The sequence below is a fragment of the Ambystoma mexicanum genome, chromosome 2q (genome assembly GCF_040938575.1).
Source record: "Ambystoma mexicanum isolate Mex_15411 chromosome 2q, UKY_AmexF1_1, whole genome shotgun sequence".
NCBI lineage: Eukaryota > Metazoa > Chordata > Amphibia > Caudata > Ambystomatidae > Ambystoma > Ambystoma mexicanum.
This window is the reverse complement of record NC_090924.1, coordinates 1,309,332,332-1,309,349,941: the sequence shown is the minus strand read 5'-3', so window position 1 is coordinate 1,309,349,941 and position 17,610 is coordinate 1,309,332,332. Positions and strand designations below refer to the sequence as shown.

Below are 17,610 nucleotides of genomic sequence, written 5' to 3'. Positions count from 1 at the left end.
TGACAACACATTGTCCACATGGCATTCAAAATTCATTGGAAACAATATGCAGCATTCATGAAGTTTGTAAAACTAGTTCTACCCTTTGTGTCTACGACAAAGGGTTTACTGCTAGCTTTCCAGAAGGTTACACTCTTGTATGCAGTGCTCTGGTCTTAATAAAGAGTAGCTTTCATATTTGGGTTGTTTGCCTGGGCCTGAAGTTACTAGATCTTTATTTATGTTTTCATGTCAGTGAAAGGCTCACCATCTCAGCTGTCCTATGATTATTGTTATCATTGTTATTATTGTTATTATTATTATTATTATTATTATTATTATTATTATTATTATGAGCCATGAATCCTGGAAGAGAACATATTCCATTCAAAACAGCCTGCACCCTGCCTGCACCCACAACACCCACAGGTGTCCAGTAATGTGAAATTACTAGATGTTCCTGTCATGAGTAGGGTTTCCTGCTGCAACGAAGCACAGTGGATTTGATGTAAATAGGTTGAGATCATGTATTAACCATTACGTGACCCAGTGTGACCCAGGGATGGACTTTCAAAGTCACCCCAGGTGGCAATGCAAGCAAATGTAGCAAGTAAGCTCAGCCCCTCCAGCTATGGTTTGAGAGGTTCCCCTAAATTGGTAAACTGGGTGAAAATAATGGATTTTAAGGCACATTTTCCTCTAAATAAGGATGAAAAGGTAGTTTAATATAACCATATAACATATAAGAGTGAGGATTAACCTGCTAGAAGCTTTATAACAAATGATTTGCCTTAAAGAGATGTGGGGATGAGGTGGAAGGTTGAGGTGACTGGGAGAGATTCTAAGAGGAGCAGACTACCAGATGCCCAAAGTGCAGAGACACATGGGGGAATCTCCAGAGATGCCCTGTAGGCCATCCACCAGTGGTCTCACACGGCTACCCCCCAAGACTCTCCGGCCTCCACCGAATCCCTGTGGAGAGCATACATATGCGCAGGTGCAGGAAATTTTGCAGAGACCCTGAAAGTGAATCTGGGTACTTGGGGGGATTTGCAAAAAGAGTTGCTCAAGGATCTCAGCTTGAGCAAAGAGATGGCCGGTGGCGCACTGAGTGACACGCGGAGCCAACTGAGGTGGTTTCCAGGTGTCGAGTGTAGAGTGGTGAAGTGGAAAAAGAAGAAATGCTGACCGTTGCACCCAGGAAAGGAATAGGGGCCTTTGTCCGAACACTCAGGAAAGGGGAAGATCATAATGACCACTTGATCTTTGTTAGAAACTATTTTAACTTTGTACTTCTGCAGGTTCTTCTGAAGCCCATGGCTTTTCACAGTGCAATTCTAGATGGAGAGCATTCCTGGTAACAGAGCATTCACCCCCAACCCTATCTTGTCATTACTTGCATTCTAGTTTGCATTTCCAACTTAAGCAGAGGTTGACAAGGGATTTCTTTTGCAAAGTTTGGGTACCCCAATTTACACAGCATTCCTAAAGTGACCAAGAAGAGACCGTCGTGATAGGTGTGGTGCCCCTCCACAGTTATTTTGTTGCATCTGGAAGTACCAGTTCAGCTTTTTTCTATCATTCAATGTAGGGAATAATGTTTTTTGATGCATAACTCTCGCTGGTGATGAAGACGCCTGGAATTAACCCACAGGATCTTTTGTAATAAAGAAAAGATTCTGAAAGTGGTCAACGTATGAGACTGTTGTGTGTGGCTCCCGCTGGAACTCCGCTCGACCGTTAAAAAATGAATTATAATAATATAACGACAACACTTTTATTTCATAAAAATATTTTATCTTTCCCCACTGTTATCAAGGAAAATTGTAAACATCCAAGCTGTTTCTTTTCATGCAAACGTGGAACAAAGCAATCTTATGCAGGCTTTGTGGCAGTGTAGGGGCACACGGAAGACCATGAAACGCGGGGGAGGCGGAGATGGCAGGGAATGTGTGGAGTTGGAACTTTCTGCCAAAATGGATTGAACTAAAATGGTGTCCAGTGATGAAGTCGCCAGAGAAATGGCCACCAGGGGGCGACATTTCGCAAAAAAAGCACCCTCAGTAAAATCAAACACTTTCCCCAAATATTCAAGGATTAGAGCTTATAATATAAAATGATACCCCTCCTAGAATATTTGGGGAAATTAGTTTAGGGGTCAGGAATAAAAGTCGCCCACCTAGTGACTTTTTGTGGGTGACATTATCACCTGCAACCACTCGAATCCATGGAATCCCAATACAGTACATATGCAGTTTGTGGGAGAGGACCAGCAGGATCACAACACGGGATAGCACAGGAAAAGAATCCAGTTTCCAATGCAATAGCGCATCCTACACACAAACATATACTCTCCTTCTGATTGTTACCGGGAGCTCCCACTTGATTGACAGAATGTATTCATATTTGTTTATCGGTTTTCTTAGATACCAGAATATCACTTTGCAGCCACTTCATTGACCAGCTTTAACTCATTAACTAACTTATTTCAACTAGACAGTTTACAGTGATTATGTGTCTGCATTATGGGAAGTATAAAGGCTTGCACTGACACACAGTGTACACCTTATCATTGAGATACAGAGAGACTTTATATAGAGTCCTGAAGAAGCAACGTCGGGCATGAAACACATTTGGACTCTGGCTTTGAAATGTTCAATGTGTCTACTTTGGGAGTAAATATCGCTCTGCATTACAAATGCTTTATAATATTGATAATATTTTAGTAGAATATCAGATTTCAATCAGTGGGAGCTCCACAATACGTCATCCACATCATCAGAACTAACTGCCCTTAGGAAAGTTCAGTCCAGATTTGCACAGAGTGTAAACATCACCAGCACCCTAATAGCCATTAGCACAGGATGCATTTTTGCAGCACCCTCATTCTTAACATAACTTCTTTCCAAAATAGCACGCAGAAGGGGTTTGTTGGTGGCAGCCAGTTCCAGTGGCATGTTTAGTACTGGTGGTCTCTGCTTGATCTGAAAGCCAAAGACCTGTAAACTCCAACCCTAGGATGAGCTGAATCTCCTGGGAAGTGCCACCAAGACACTGTCAATTTCGTGACTTGCAGTTGTATTTGGTCAGAAAAACTCTCAGCGGGAGAGCAAAGGTGCCACCATCCGCACACGGAGGAAATGTGACCTCTTTCTGTATTTGCTAGAGATGAATGAAGAGCGAAAAATTCATGATTGTCTGCCTCTTGAAACTGCACTCTCTGAGATGAGGCATCTTAGAGACATTGGTCCCTTCGGGCCAAGTGGGCTCAGGTAACATGTTCTAGAAGTTTACACCAATGTAACATACTGTACAGTCACCAAGATCAGTCAACAAAGTTCAACAAGTGACGGGCAGAGTTGGTCTGAGGAGCTGTCGCCTGTACTTAGGATTTAGACATCTTGCGGGACACTCCTTCTTGCAGTCTTTCACGGGATATGCCTCTGCCGTTGAGGGATGGCGACCAACTCTCCGAACGGCAGGGTCTGTCTTAGCATGCACGGATCAACGAGATGACCAGGAAGACCAGGCACAGGACAGACAGTGCCGTGAAGAGGAAGAGAAGCCCCGCAAACACTGACGGGCTCATGGGCATCTGGACGAGTTTACTCTCTGCAGGGATCATGTTGGTCAGGTTCAGCATGTAGCCCAGGGACCAGGCAATACTGCTGTTACCAACCTGCAATAGAGGAGAAGAGACACATTACAGCAACTTTAGAGCTCCAAAGAATTGCACAGCATCATCCAGAGCCCAACCTGTGTAGCATTATTCCCGGAAAAAATACAAAGCCTTGTGGATAAAGACACCGAACAGTGATCCAAAGATCCTAATTTGAAGTAGAGGACCGTACCCGGTCCACTAGTCAATAACTACATGTGGCGGCCCTCTCCCAATATCCAATAATTAAAAACGGTTATAAGTCTGAAAGACAATTTTTAAAATGGAAACAATGGTCGCCATCACTACCTAACAGTGGCTACTCGAAATATCAATCCTATGTTCTTAGGCCTCCCCACTTACTCCATTCTTACTCCCAACGATTCCTCAGAGAAAGCTTCTGTTGCTAAAATGGAAAGTGTAAGCACATGCCTCCCTGTGTACTAACTCCTTCCTGGGTGCACATAGGTAGTGAGTGATATTGATTAATTTAAATTGGAGTTGCAAACCCATTAATCTCTATCAAAAGCCAAAGTATTTATGAACAAAATTATTTTTTATTTATTAGGTTTTTTTTACAAGCGCCAACTTGCTATATGGCGTGGAGTGTGAGGTCGAGTGGGGTCTTCTGTGGAATTGTGCCTTGTGCAGTATTTTGTTTGCTATCTTCGTGAAGGAGGAAGAGTTGTCACCATAACCTTCATAAACTAAACTCCAGCATGCGGCGCGGAGTGTGAGGTCGAGTGTGGATGTCGAACACTGGATGTCCTCCATCTGGAAACAAAACACCTCCAGTGTACATAACAAAACAAACCTAGGAAACACACTCGCACAGTCGCCAGTTACTCCTGGTTCTAGACACATCAACAGCTGAACACAACACCTGTTTTTTCCCAATTGCACCCCTAACCAACCTGCCCCACTTTGGTTTTCAGAAACGCAGAAGCGCCTGGAGACCATCAAAAATGGTAGCGTTGTGGGGTACGAATCAACATTTCATATATTGATGATTCCATCCATTGGTCTGCAGCCAATTAATTTTACATCCATTCAATTAATCATCCATCCATTTACCTACTCAATTTACCATTCATCCATTCTTCCATCCATCCACCTCTCCAATTTTCTACCCACCCATCCATCCATCCATCGATCTATTCTTGAATCTATCAGTCTATCCATCCACGTAATCCTTCATCCATTCATCCTTCCATACAGTCAGGTAATCTTTCATCCATCCATCATCCTAATCTTCATCCATCCCTACATCTATTCATCCATTTTGCAAGTTCAAATATTGATAGGGTCGACTCAGCCATTCATCCCTCTGAAGATGAAGCGAGTACATGTGGGTAATAATGACAGCTATTACTGCAGTGCTTAAAAGTCTAAGGAATCTGTCATGAAGAGCTATATAAAAACCTGATTTTATTATTTACAATTATGGCAATAGATACGTATGAGAATATGTGAAACTTTCTATCAGGGTGAAATGTAATGTATTTTTGAAATCCATTACTTTCCAAAATAAATCTGATTGCTGGGTTGGCAGATCAATGTGATGTCACCAATACATGAAAAGAGATCTTCAGCCAATCAATAAACGACCTTAAAAGAAAATAAGGCAAAGTCTAAGTGGTCCTCTCTGCTGTCACTTATAGCAGGGGCTGGTGTATCTCTGCAACCTGTGTATTTGTTTCTCTCCCGCTCTCTCATATTCGTTCTGCATGACCTCAACATTTCTTATACAGGAGGGAGGAGTGGTCCTATGCATTGCATTATGGGTAGATGACAGGCAATCAATCACCGGAAACACAATGACTGTTGCCTTCCAATGTCTGGTGTTATGTCATCATAAAGTTCAGGGAGTTACATGATGCTCTAAGGTTGTGCATTTTTTGGAGGACTACATTTCTGAAACATAAATAAAAGCCCATGTAGGGTCTAATTCACAATGATTTGCACAGGAGCAAATCTGGGGATACCCATGAGCCTCTCAGAAATGTATGCCTAACTAATTCACAAATGCAAATCACAAGAGGTGTTGGCTGGAAGGTTTAGAATTAATCCTAACCTCTCGCATTGGTCTGGGAAATTCTCCAGACCATCCATTCTTCAGCCTGCCAAGCCATTACAGAAGGGGAAAGACCATATGCAAATCAATCTTGGTCCCACCCCAAAAGCGAACTGCTAGGTCAAATCTCTTCTGCATGAGACCACAAGGATCCCCAGACATGTTTTGGCCTCATTGGGCATCATCAATGAGGAGTAGCTTAAGTCTTAAGCCCAGCAGGTTCGGAACCCACGTCTGGGCATACCCGTCCCACTCGATGTGACTTATGCAAAACAAAAGAGGTGATGCCTGGAAGATTTGGAATTAATCCTAACCTCTTACATTGGTCTGGGAAACTTTCCAGACCATCCATTCTTCATCCTGCCAAGCCTTTACAGAAGGGGAAAGACCATATGCAGATCAGACTTGGTTGCAGCCCATAAGGGGCAGTTCAGCCCAAACTGCTAGGTCACATCCCTTCTGCACAAGACCACAAGCATCCCAGACAAGTTTTGGCCTCATTCGGCATCATCAATGAGGAGAAGCTTAGGGCCGTAGGCCCAGCAATCTTGGGGCCCATGTCTGGGCATACCCATCCCACTCAGGGTGACTTATCCAAAACAAAAGAGGTGATGGCTGGAAGGTTTGGAATTAATCCTATCCTGTGCTATTGCTCTGGGCAACCGTTCAGACCATCCATTAGACAGCCTGCCAAGCCATTACAGAAGGGGAAAGACCATATGCAAATCAGTCTTAGTTTCACCCCAAAAGTGGTAGTCCACCTCCAACTGCTAGGTCACATCCCTTCTGTATGAGACCACAAAAATCCCCAGACATGTTTCGGCCACATTGAGCATCATCACTGAGGAGTAACTTTGGTTTCTATGCCTGGAGGGCTGCCCATAGCAATGTCAGAGGTTAGGATTAATTCCAAACCTTCCGGCCATCACATCTTTTTTGTTTTGTGTAAGTCCTTCTGGGCCTAGAGACCCAAGCTTCTCCTCACTGATGTCCAACAAGGCAGAAACATGTTTGGGAATGCTTGTGGTCTTGTCTCGTGCAAAAGGGATGTGACCAAGCAGTTTGGGCTGGACCGCCCATTTTGGGGTGGGATGTGGGGTGTAACCAAAGAGGATAGTACCTGGCAGCAATCAGAAACCTGAATATGGAAAAGGGCCTATTTAGGCAGTTTATTTGGGTGTCTTTCTGAAGTTGAAATCCAGAGAAAGATAAAACAATGTAATCCAAGTGCAGATTGGAAAAGTACATCACATTACTGGCTGAGAAATAAATGCAGCATTTTACCTGAAAATGCCAACCATCAATTTCCAGGTGATTTTGTTGAAATAAAGTTCATCCTCCTGCGACTTAGGGAATTGTAATCACCAGCTAAATTGTGTTCCTGGCTGTTCTGAACATGTTCCAAATTTGAGAGTTGGTGAACTGGTGGAGGGTAAAATTATGAATGTTGGGAGCAAGTTGCATATGCATACCTATTATGCTTTGTAAAAACGATGGAAAATTGCTTAACACCCAGGCAACATGGTGTGGATCCGGCTGTCCTTTGATTTAATTCCCCATGATTAGCTGAATCAGAAAATATATACATAATGCTAGTTACAAGTTTTTGAAACAGAACTAGATTTTTACCAAAAGTTGGCATGAAAACAAAAGGAGATTGAAAATGGGAATTGCCATATGTCTGCTCCAAACTCCTAAACCAATCCTTAGAGAGAGACTAGACTTGGGGGTACAGAGAAGGGTAATTGTCCAATCCTGGTTGTGAGAATTCTTGCAGGGCAGCACCCAGTATTGAAATCTTGATGGTGGCATCAATGGTATATAAAGTGACTGCACTATGAGGAAAAGGACAGAGATGCTAAAATGTACCATCTGAAAGCCACAAGGAAACAATAAAGGAAAATCAAATTTGCATGGAGCTGTCTATTCATGGGGAGGCCTAAAATGCAAACTGGGCCATATGGCGAAGAACTGGGGACTATCCTTGAGAGTGAAGTGACCAGACCCCTGCCCTGTCCTCCCGGAGCGTCCTGAAAGGCAGCTGGCTTTCCTGAACTCTAAAAAGAGGCTTTCAATGTAAGTAGAATTGAGCCAATTGAGACCAAAGGTGGGGGAATCTGCTTTCTTTAAATCCTCATTATAGTGGGTGGGTGGGGTGGGGAGGGTGACTCTGTAGATCCTTAGCTTATATAAATAAAAATATAAATTGTATTCCCTTTGGAAGAAAACCACAGGGAGATGTTTGTTGAAATTTTAAATGAACAGCTTATTCCCAGTGTGTGCTGAAAACTACTGTTCATCTTCCCCAACACAGATCTTTCAATGAGGGGGGTCTGAAAACAAACTGCTAAATCACCTTGTGTTTATTTTAAAGCAAAGGTGTGGATGAAATCACAATTGCCATATGCATTTGTACCAATGTAAAAAGTAATGAATTGTGATTGTTGTTTTTACCAACCAATTTGTGTGATTTATTTCTGTAACACGAAATTTAATTGTGGGCCACAAAGAAGGTGGTGTGTGTCATTTTAATGTGATCTCCATCCTCCATTATTCAAATAAATACAAATATATTTCCTATACCCCATCCTGGTTCTTGGATCGCTGTGGCACAGGGCGGGGGGGGGGGATGTGTGTGACTTTATATGAGTCTTCAGTAAGAACAGTGCTAAACAATTTAAGCGAGTATTGCAGGGCTCCTTGATTGGGGGTGGGAAGGAACGCCCCAGCTTAAGGGTGGTCTCAATATAATGCAACATGTACCAAGCTTGATTTGCATATGGTCTTCCCCTTTTTGTAATTGCTTTGTAGGCAAAGAACGATGGTCTGGAGGGTTGTCCAGAGCAATGCCATGGGTTAGAATTTATTGCAAACCTTCCAGTCATACCTTTTATTTTGCATAAGTCAACCTGAGGGAGACAGGTATGCACAGACGTGGGTACCGTGCCTGCTAGGCCTAGAGATCCAAGCCACTCCTCACTGATGGGGCCCAACAAGGCCAAAACATGTTAGGAGATGCGTGTGGTCTCGTGCAGAAGGGATGTGATCAAGCAGTTCGGACTGGACTGCCCCTTTTGGGGTGGGACCACGCCTGATTTGCATATGGTCTTACCCTTTTTGTCATGGCTTGGCAGTTGAAGAACGGTGGTCTGAAGGGTTGTCCAGAGCAATGCCAGTGGTTAGTATTAATTTCAAACCTTTCAGCCATCACCTCTTTTGTTTAGCACAGCTAATTCACAAAGCCTAGAACTGAGATGCCCTTGATCGAATTATTGGGAATCACATTTGCCCGTGAGCATCTCAGAGAAGCTAGAGGCAGCTCCAGAGTCGCTCCACTTTTAAGCATAAAGCATCAGAAGCAAATCAGAGATGTGAATGGGCATCTCAGATTTTCTTAGGTGCAAATCTTTGAGAATCAGACCCAGAGGGCCAGATTCTCAAAACATTTTTGCCCGCAAATTAGAAGATGTGCTAGCCCAATTCACTAGGGACATCTGAATGAGTGCATTCCTTAATAAGGGCATGGCTGCCTCCAAAATCGTGTCCGGGTCCGGGTTCCCTGAATGGGGAAATACCGGGCCATTCCGAGTATGGAGGGCCCGGTATTTCCTCCTTCAGGGAACCCGGGCCCGGTCCTTCCCCATTCCCATTGAGCCCTCATAGGGCCTCATAGCCCTCATAGGGCTCAATGGGAATGGGAGGGAGCTAACAACGGGCCCATTACGAACAGGCCAATTGTTAGCTCCCTGGTCCCCTCGCGGGACCCGCTATGGACGTCTGGTAAACCAGATGTCCAGAGCGGATCCCGCAAGGGGACCTCGTAATAGTGCGGAGTGGGTTTAACGGCGCCGGCACCATTACCGGCACCGTTAAACCCATTCCGCACAAGTTATAATGAGGCCCACTGAGTGTAATATTGGGCCTAAAATTGAATACTCAGAAAGTGACCATGAGAGCTCATTGCAGTCCAGGCGAGAGAGGTCTAGATCCTGTGACTCTGGGAGATATTCCTGATCTCCTAGAGATAGGGAGCACCTAGAGGGCAGGGAATGGAGTACACAGAGTAGCTCAGAATCAGGAAATCACTCAAGTGCAGAGGAAGAAAAAGACAGGGAACAAGAGCAAGGGTTTTGTGACAGACCCAATAAGACAAATCAAGGCTAAAGAGCTTCCTGACCCCATACCATAAGAATGCAGAGTATTCGGTATGGGAGAAATTGGAACTTTATGAGCAGATAATGGCATCATTCCAGATCAGAAATGATGTGAAATGCATAGCATTTGCTAAATAGACTTTCTCACCAGAGTACTCCAGTTTCTTTGCAGGACTGGAGGACCTGCATCATTATGAATGGTCCACCTATAAGGTGGCCATTTTGAAACATTTCTCCTCGCACAGAAACCCACAGGAGGCCCGGAAGGCTGTATATAATTTGCAATGTGGGGAGAATCAGGTGCCTAAGGGGTTTGTGCAGGAGCTAAAGCGCGCATTAGCTCAGACTTCCCGGTGAGTGAACTGACAAAGAAGGGAGTTCGTTACCACCCATTTCCATGCGCTCCCCAAATAAATTATTACTCAGCCGGTGCGTGGCTTTCATGACCACAGGACCCTGGATTGGGTAATTGAACAAGCCACTATGATCCATCTATGAGGTCCAAAAGCCCACTGAGAATAAAAACACCCCTAAGCCGCCTAACACACCTGGATATCATTTTTTATATTGAATGCCCATATATCTAATATTTTTAAGTGAAAACTTGTATAGGGGTGCAGTAAAGGGTTAAGTATTTTTGGGAACTGGTCGGGATCCATTTTTAGGGGTTGGAAAATGGGGGTTTGTGGGAGGACCCCCCAAAACAAAAACAAAAAGAAAACAAAAGTGCATTCACTATGTTTTCAATATGAAATATTCGAGATATGTGCATTCAATATAACATATTTTGATTTAAAGACTTGTTACCACACACCTGCTGCTGCGAAGGTGCAGTGGTGAGAACTACTCCCCCCCCTGGAGATGGGGGGCCTAAAAGTAACCCTCCTGCTAACAAGCAAAATGAAACCCAGAAGGGACCCCTCATCCCGGCCTAATCGAATAGTAGTCAGGTAGAGGCCCAGAACAATGATCCCTCAGATCCTGCCACCTATGTAAGTCCTAGGTACAAGGGTACCAGTCAATCCTGGGGTATGCATACACTTGCCCGGCTCCGTGGGGGGGGGGGCAATAAGGTAAGTACTGCTCCTGGAATCTTCCCCACCAAACTTTCCTCAAGAGAGAAGTATCCCTGTACCTCCCAATCTGAACTTTTCCCCCAGATATCCCCAAACCAGAATTTACAAAATAATCCTCCTCTCTCTCCTCAGTTCCAGGACAATAGATCACTGAAACCAGGAGAAGGGAGACTCAGGATGGAGAATTATGGGCGAAATTTCCAATACACGAGCAACTCCGGGAGAAGAGACAGTTACCCTTTTTGGGAGCAGCAGAAGTATGACTCGAGACCTCCCTACAAGCCAGAAAAGGTTTTGCAGCCGGAGCAACAGGTCCAGCAACTGATCAACAACTCGGGGTGCACACTGAGGGATCAGTCTCAACATAACCCTGCTTCCTAGATTGCCCCAACACCCAGGGGTGATGCCCCATACACAGGTTCCTGAGGATGGGGCCCAGGTGGAGGGGAGATGCTAAGCCCTAGAGGCTACTTCCTTCTTCACCCAGAAAGAACTCCTAAAAACCTCTCAGCCTGAAAGTGACTCTTCTACCCCGAAAATGTTAGAACCCAAAGAGCTAAGGGTAAATTGGTAAAGGCCAAAGAAGATCCCACTTTATGGGAGAGCTGAAGATCATCCCCTTCGAAACTAAAGAGTCCCTGGAGGACTCAGGTAAGCAAATCCTCTCTCAGGAATAGGGGGATCCCTTCCAAATAAAAATGGGTGCCAAGAGAGGGAGACCACCCTAAACAAGAAACTATTCAACCCCCAAAATGTGAACCAGACAAGATAGAAATGGAGGGGTCCTTTTCCCCAGGTTCTGAGAACTGCCTCCATGAAAACGGGGACAGCAAAGAATCAGGGGAGAAAGCGGATTCCCCAAATCTGCCCATTTTTAGTTGTACAATTTTCTTTACAAATTCCAGATCTCTGCACAGAAAATTGCCCAAGATCACACAGTGTCAGTGTTCGATAGTAAGAAAATGACCACCGGGCTGGCAAATAACTCACACTTTCTCTGCAGCCTGGAGGAGAAATAAGGCAGATTTTACACAAAGGTAAGGGTGCAGGGTCAGTGTAAATTATCAGCTCTGGTTGATCCTGGATCCCAAGCCACCCTCCAGTCCATAAAGGCCTTTGACCAACAAAACTCAGGATGGGGGAGGCGCACCAAATTCCCCTCACACCACTTCCCGGACAACTCTCGACGGGAATGATCTTTCCGTCGAAGGGACTGTGGAAATGGAAATAAAAATTGGGCGACATCGATTGAAACATCAGGTGATAGTCGTGACTTCAGAGAGCACACCTTGTTTACTGGGGAATGATCTCCTAAGGAGGCTATCACCTGTGATCGACTGTGTAAACAAGGTCTTCTGGACCCAGATTAACCAGCCTATACATTTAAAAATGAGTACCAATTATGTACGTTTGAATGGTCCATGTCATTTAATTGATCGACTTTCTGAAAAAGTAGAAGTCCATTTTAAGAATAACCAAGTTCCAGACATCACTGTCATCTGTGTAGGAGAACCAACTGGTGATGTGAACCCTTCTCCATTAAAGAAAATCAACCTTCTGCCCAGTTTTAAGTGGAAATCCACACTGGAAGGGAACACCCTAAATTGTTACCCCAGTCCAAACAAACCTTGAGTCCTGTGAAACCTGACAAGGAAGAACCTGACAGACATTCAGGAAAAGGGCAAACAGTTGTTTTTCCCCATTCAGTTGAATGAGGGGGAGGAGCCGGTGCTTGCCAGAGTATGCCTGAATAATGGAAGGAGCTTCATCACCAAAGAATTGTTCAGGAAACTCACAAAAGATCAGACCATTCGTACATTTAAATTGATTGAAAAATGGGAAGTAGCTCTGGAAACCCCAAACACCAACCATCAAGCATATTTGTTGATGGCTTGATGAACGCAGTGCACCACCAACTCAATGAGCTTGTCATAATCACTGACTCTGATTGTGTCAGGAGTGGGTTTGTTGAGCACCTGATTAACTGGAAGAATGGAGGCATGCTTTGTGCCAACAATAAACCCTTAAAGCATGCCAAACTAATCCAGTCAATTGGCGATCTGTTGACCTCCAATTAGATGACCATCCATTGGAAGAAGATAAAAGGTCATTCCAAAATAGAGGGGCCAGATAAGAATGGGAATGACCTGGCTGACCAACTGGGTAAAACCGGAGCTCTGCAGGGGTATTTCATAGAAACAGAATCCCTGCTGGGGGAAATCCAAGTTGCCGCTGTCAACAGGCTGCAAACTTGTGTGAATAGTAAACTCTTGACCGCCCAGTGGAGTAAAGATACCCCTGAGGCAGATTTGATCATTGCGCAGAAAGAGGACCCAATCACTGGAAAATTCTATCAACACATTGAAGACACTGTGAGTTTTCCCCTAACGGATTCAGATTATACCTGTAAAGAGGATATCCGGGTGTTGATGTTTTCCAAGATGTTCCAGATGCAAGACGGTTTGTTGGTAGGAGAGCCCTATTTGGCTGTGACCAGTGGGTGGTACCTACCACATTCCGAAGCCTGATATTGAACCATTCCCAAGACGCGGCCACAGCCGGTCATAGGGGTTTTCACAAGACATTAGAAATCTTGCGCAGGATTGCCTACTGGCCACACATGGGCCAGGACATTGACACTTACCTAAAGGGGTGTCTTGTGTGTGCTCAATTTCAACCCAGTTAACTCACACACAGATCTCCCCTACAAAAAAGGGGGATGACACTGCCTTGGTTAGGTTTGCAAGTCGATTTTATCAGGCCAGTGATTTGCTACTCTAGAGGAAACAAGTACATGTTGACTGTGACATGGTTGTTCACAAAGTGAGTAGAATGTGTTCCAGCCCCGAATCGTAAGGCAGAGACTGCTGCTGCACTAATGATCAACCACATCTTCTCTCGTTTTGGCCCCCCAGAATGGATTGAGTCGTACAAAGGAATCCATTTTACCAGTGAGGTGATGGCGAAGATGTGGGAGATTCTAGGGGTAAAAAGAAAACTCCACCTTCCCTACCGCCTGGCCTCAAGTGGGGGGTAGAGATATACAACAAGACAATTGTGAGTATCTTAAAGAAGTGTGTGGCAGACTGTGGACCCAGTTGGGACTTCCGATTACCACTTGTCCTGATGGCTATTAGGTCTACACCATCTCCTGCAACAAAGATGTCCATATTTGAGTTCATGACCGGAAGAAAAATGGGGTGCTACCTCAGCAACTGATCTGCATAACTGTGGAGAAGACACTGATAAATGTGTCCACTATGAGTACATTGAAAATTTAAGGTAGCACCACCAGTACACTTTTGCACATGCTCAGCACAATTTGGAAACATCGGCTGAAGGAATGAAGACCTATTATGATCTAAACACCACCAAGAAAGACTATGAAGTAGGGGACAAAGTTTACCTGTGCAATTTTCAAAGGAATCAGACCAAGGAGCAGATATTTCTCCTGTCTTGGTTTGGTGACTTTGAAATTGTAGATAAAATATCACCTGTTGCCTACAAGATCTGCATCCCAAAAGGAGAACAGACAGAAGAAAAATCAGTCATCCCAGACCAGATTTATGACTGATGGAGGAGCCAAATGAAAGTCGAGCAGAGGAACCAAAATCACATAACATAGTTGGATGAGAAATAAATGCAGCATTTCCCTGAAACTACCAACCGTCAAAAGGTAGGGCAGTGTGACCATTCAGACCCCTTTCTCAGCAGGAAAATGCACAGCAGATAATTAAAAGTGTTTTTATTAATGACTGAAAGTAACAATGTGAACCCTGAACAGTAAAACACACTGTATGACAAAGAATCAAGGCTGATGTTAGAAAATGCAAAATGTGGGTTCCTTCCAGCCAAGGGCAAATGGTGGGTCTCTGGGTAAAAGTAAACAAAAATCCCCCACGGAAAGCCTGGCTTGCATTACCACTATAACTGCAATAAAATGGGACTTGCCCGAAGGGTGTCAAAAACCAAGTTTCCCTAGACCTATTGTCTCTGAGGGCAGTTCTGTGTGGGCCAAATGTTGTAGCCGGTGCATGACTGGAATGTAGGGGGGAGGTGTGAAAACAGCAGCTACATTCAAGGCTGAACTCTGAATTCAAACAACCAAGGCCCTGATTCATGGAAATATGCGTGTGGTAAATTGGGACATTGTGCGCCAAATTGCATGCGCAACTCAGTTTGTCTATTCATGGAATCGTCTGCACATGAATTTCCCGTACTGTGCGGGGACTTCGTGTAGACTTGGCACGTCTCTGTGAGTGGCCGAATGCCTTGCACAAGACATCTCACAGAGCATGGGTGTGGTCTGTGCATAGACCAGAGTTGAGGGCAGAACATGCGAAATAGGGAAGAACAAGGGGAAATGTGGGCGTTACGAGAGACTGCTTGCAGGCAGTCCATCCCATGCCCACAAATGCGTATAACTGAGTGTATTCATGGATCGGTCCGTGCAACCTCTTGTCAAGGAAATGGCCATGCAATGCACTCAAACTATCCGCCACCTGAAGGCAGGCGTACAGACACTTGCACAGAGGAATCCCTGTGCAGAGGTAAGATCGTGCGTCGGATTTAGGGGTGTGTGCATGCAGTTGGAGTTTCGATCGCACTTGGGGGTGCCCGTAAGCAGTGTAGTCAGGTGCAGGAACCATTTACGGGGTTTGCACGCATATGTACGGGGAAATGATGATTTTTACGATACATGGTACACATGTTGAGGGGGTGCTGGGAATAGTTACTGGGGACCCCAAGAACCCCCACCGGGGTTCTGGCCTGGTTGGGGGATACGCAGGCTGTTTTTCTGGGGTGCATTGCTAAGTGAAGTGTAATTTGTAATTGTAATTTGTAATTCTTGATTTGTAAAGCGCTTATACACAAGTGAAGTGCTTCAAAGCGCTTCCAGGCGGGAAAGGAACAAGGGAAAACAGTAGTCATTCTTAGGCCTTGAAGTTTCCGAATGATCTAACAAAAATAACTAGCATACTAGGCATTTCTACTGGTGCAAGTGCATGACAGGAGGGAAGGAGAGAAATGGGGTGGGGAGGAAAGAGCATACAATCAATAAACTGCCATACTAGGCCTAACGACTTGTCAGATAGTGCAAGTGCATGACAAACAGTGGGGAAAGAAGGAGGGGAGTATGGAGGAGGAAAGGACATACAAAACAATAAACTACCATACTAGGCCTGGTGACATTCAGATTGATTGATGATTGGTAATCTCTAATGCGCATATGCACAAGTGTTTCAAGCGCAACCAAGCTAGGGAGGGGTGACAAAGGGAGGACAGGACAAACAATCTTGCTAGGCCTAGTTCATTCAAGGTTGTGCAAGGGGGCAGACAGGAAGTGCGAGGAAGGGGGAGGGCGAACAAGTTCTCCCAGTCCAGCAGGGGCCTGGGTTAAGTGCAGAGAGTTTGCCCCTCTAGTGGAACTTATTCCGAGTGCAGTAGGTCCAAGCAGAGCGCAGAGGCCCAGAGGCAAGTGTAGGACTGGCGGGATAGCCTGGGACCTGTGAGGCTCTGGGGGTGCACCAGGCAACCAGTCCGCGAAACTGAGCAGAGTTGGGGAGGATAAAGGAGGAGGGAAGCAGGAGAGAAGATAAAGGAGGTTATTAGGGGAGAGGGAGCGAGAAAGAGGAAGAGGAAGAGGAGAGGAAGGTCTTGAGGAGTTTCTGGAACTTGCAGAGGTTTGAATCAAGACAGAGAGAGGCAGGAAGGCTGTTCCAGAGGGTGGTATCTGCAGAGGATAAAGGTCTACCCCCAAATCTCTGTTTGGAAAAACATCTCACCCGCTGAGAGTTGTAGGAGGCCGAGCGGAGGGCTCTACAAGGAGAGTACTTAGGAAGAGAGCGTTGTCGATATTGCGGCCCCAAACCCCATAAAGCCAGATGCAGTCACTGGGCTTGAGGCCAGGGTTAAGTCCTGTGGTTCTGTTCTGGATAAGTTGAATAGGTTGGAGAGTAGCAATAGGAAGATTGAGAAAGAGACTGTTGCAGTAGTCCAGTCTAGAGAGAACCAGGGCTCTGGAGATGGTGAGCCTCTGGGGAAAGTGAGAAAAGGTACAGTACCACTGAGATGTTCGAGATGTGAGAAGAGAAGGAGAGAGTGGAGTTGAAGATAACCCACAGATATTTTGCCTCACTGGTTTGTGAGGGCACAGGACCAAGGGAGGCCGGCCAAAGTGAAAGTGGGAAAGCGGGAGCAGTGAAAGTGGGGAAGCGGGAGCAGGGGTCCCAATGAGGCGGATCTCTGTTTTACTGGTATTAAGTGTCATGATGCCTACCTCTAAGGAGCCAGGTCCGACCCAGCAACCCCAGAGGCAGGCATCATTCCCCCCAGGGAAGTGCCAGCGGGCCCAAGCTGGGGCCCTTTGGACACAGTCCTGGCACCTTAGGCGCCAGGCTCATGTTGGACCCCTGTCCTGGCGCCTTAGGCGTCAGGCTCATAAAGCTAGACAAGTGTTCAAGTGTTATAATGTGCACTTACCTGATGCAGACCATGCTGCTACATCCAGGCCCTCTTGAGGCCTGAATGGAACTACTTTACCTGTGGGACTACTTTCCCCTGGGTGTGGTCGGGGAAGGATACATACCTGATCGGTGGAAGGATACATACCTGGAACTTCTTCCAAAGCTATTTAAACCACGCCCGATCAGCAACTCACGCTTCGTG

General features: G+C 45.3%; 1 protein-coding gene across 1 annotated transcript in view; it reads right to left on the bottom strand.

Moving 5' to 3' along the window:
* Positions 1-1,737: 1,737 nt before the first annotated feature.
* Positions 1,738-17,610, bottom strand: part of ENTPD3 (ectonucleoside triphosphate diphosphohydrolase 3) — a 357,567-nt gene continuing 341,694 nt past the window's right edge. Inside the window, exon 10 of the mRNA XM_069648766.1 lies at positions 1,738-3,658. Coding sequence (XP_069504867.1) covers positions 3,470-3,658 — 189 coding nt within the window. The 3' untranslated portion in view covers positions 1,738-3,469. The remainder of the gene's footprint in view (positions 3,659-17,610) is intronic.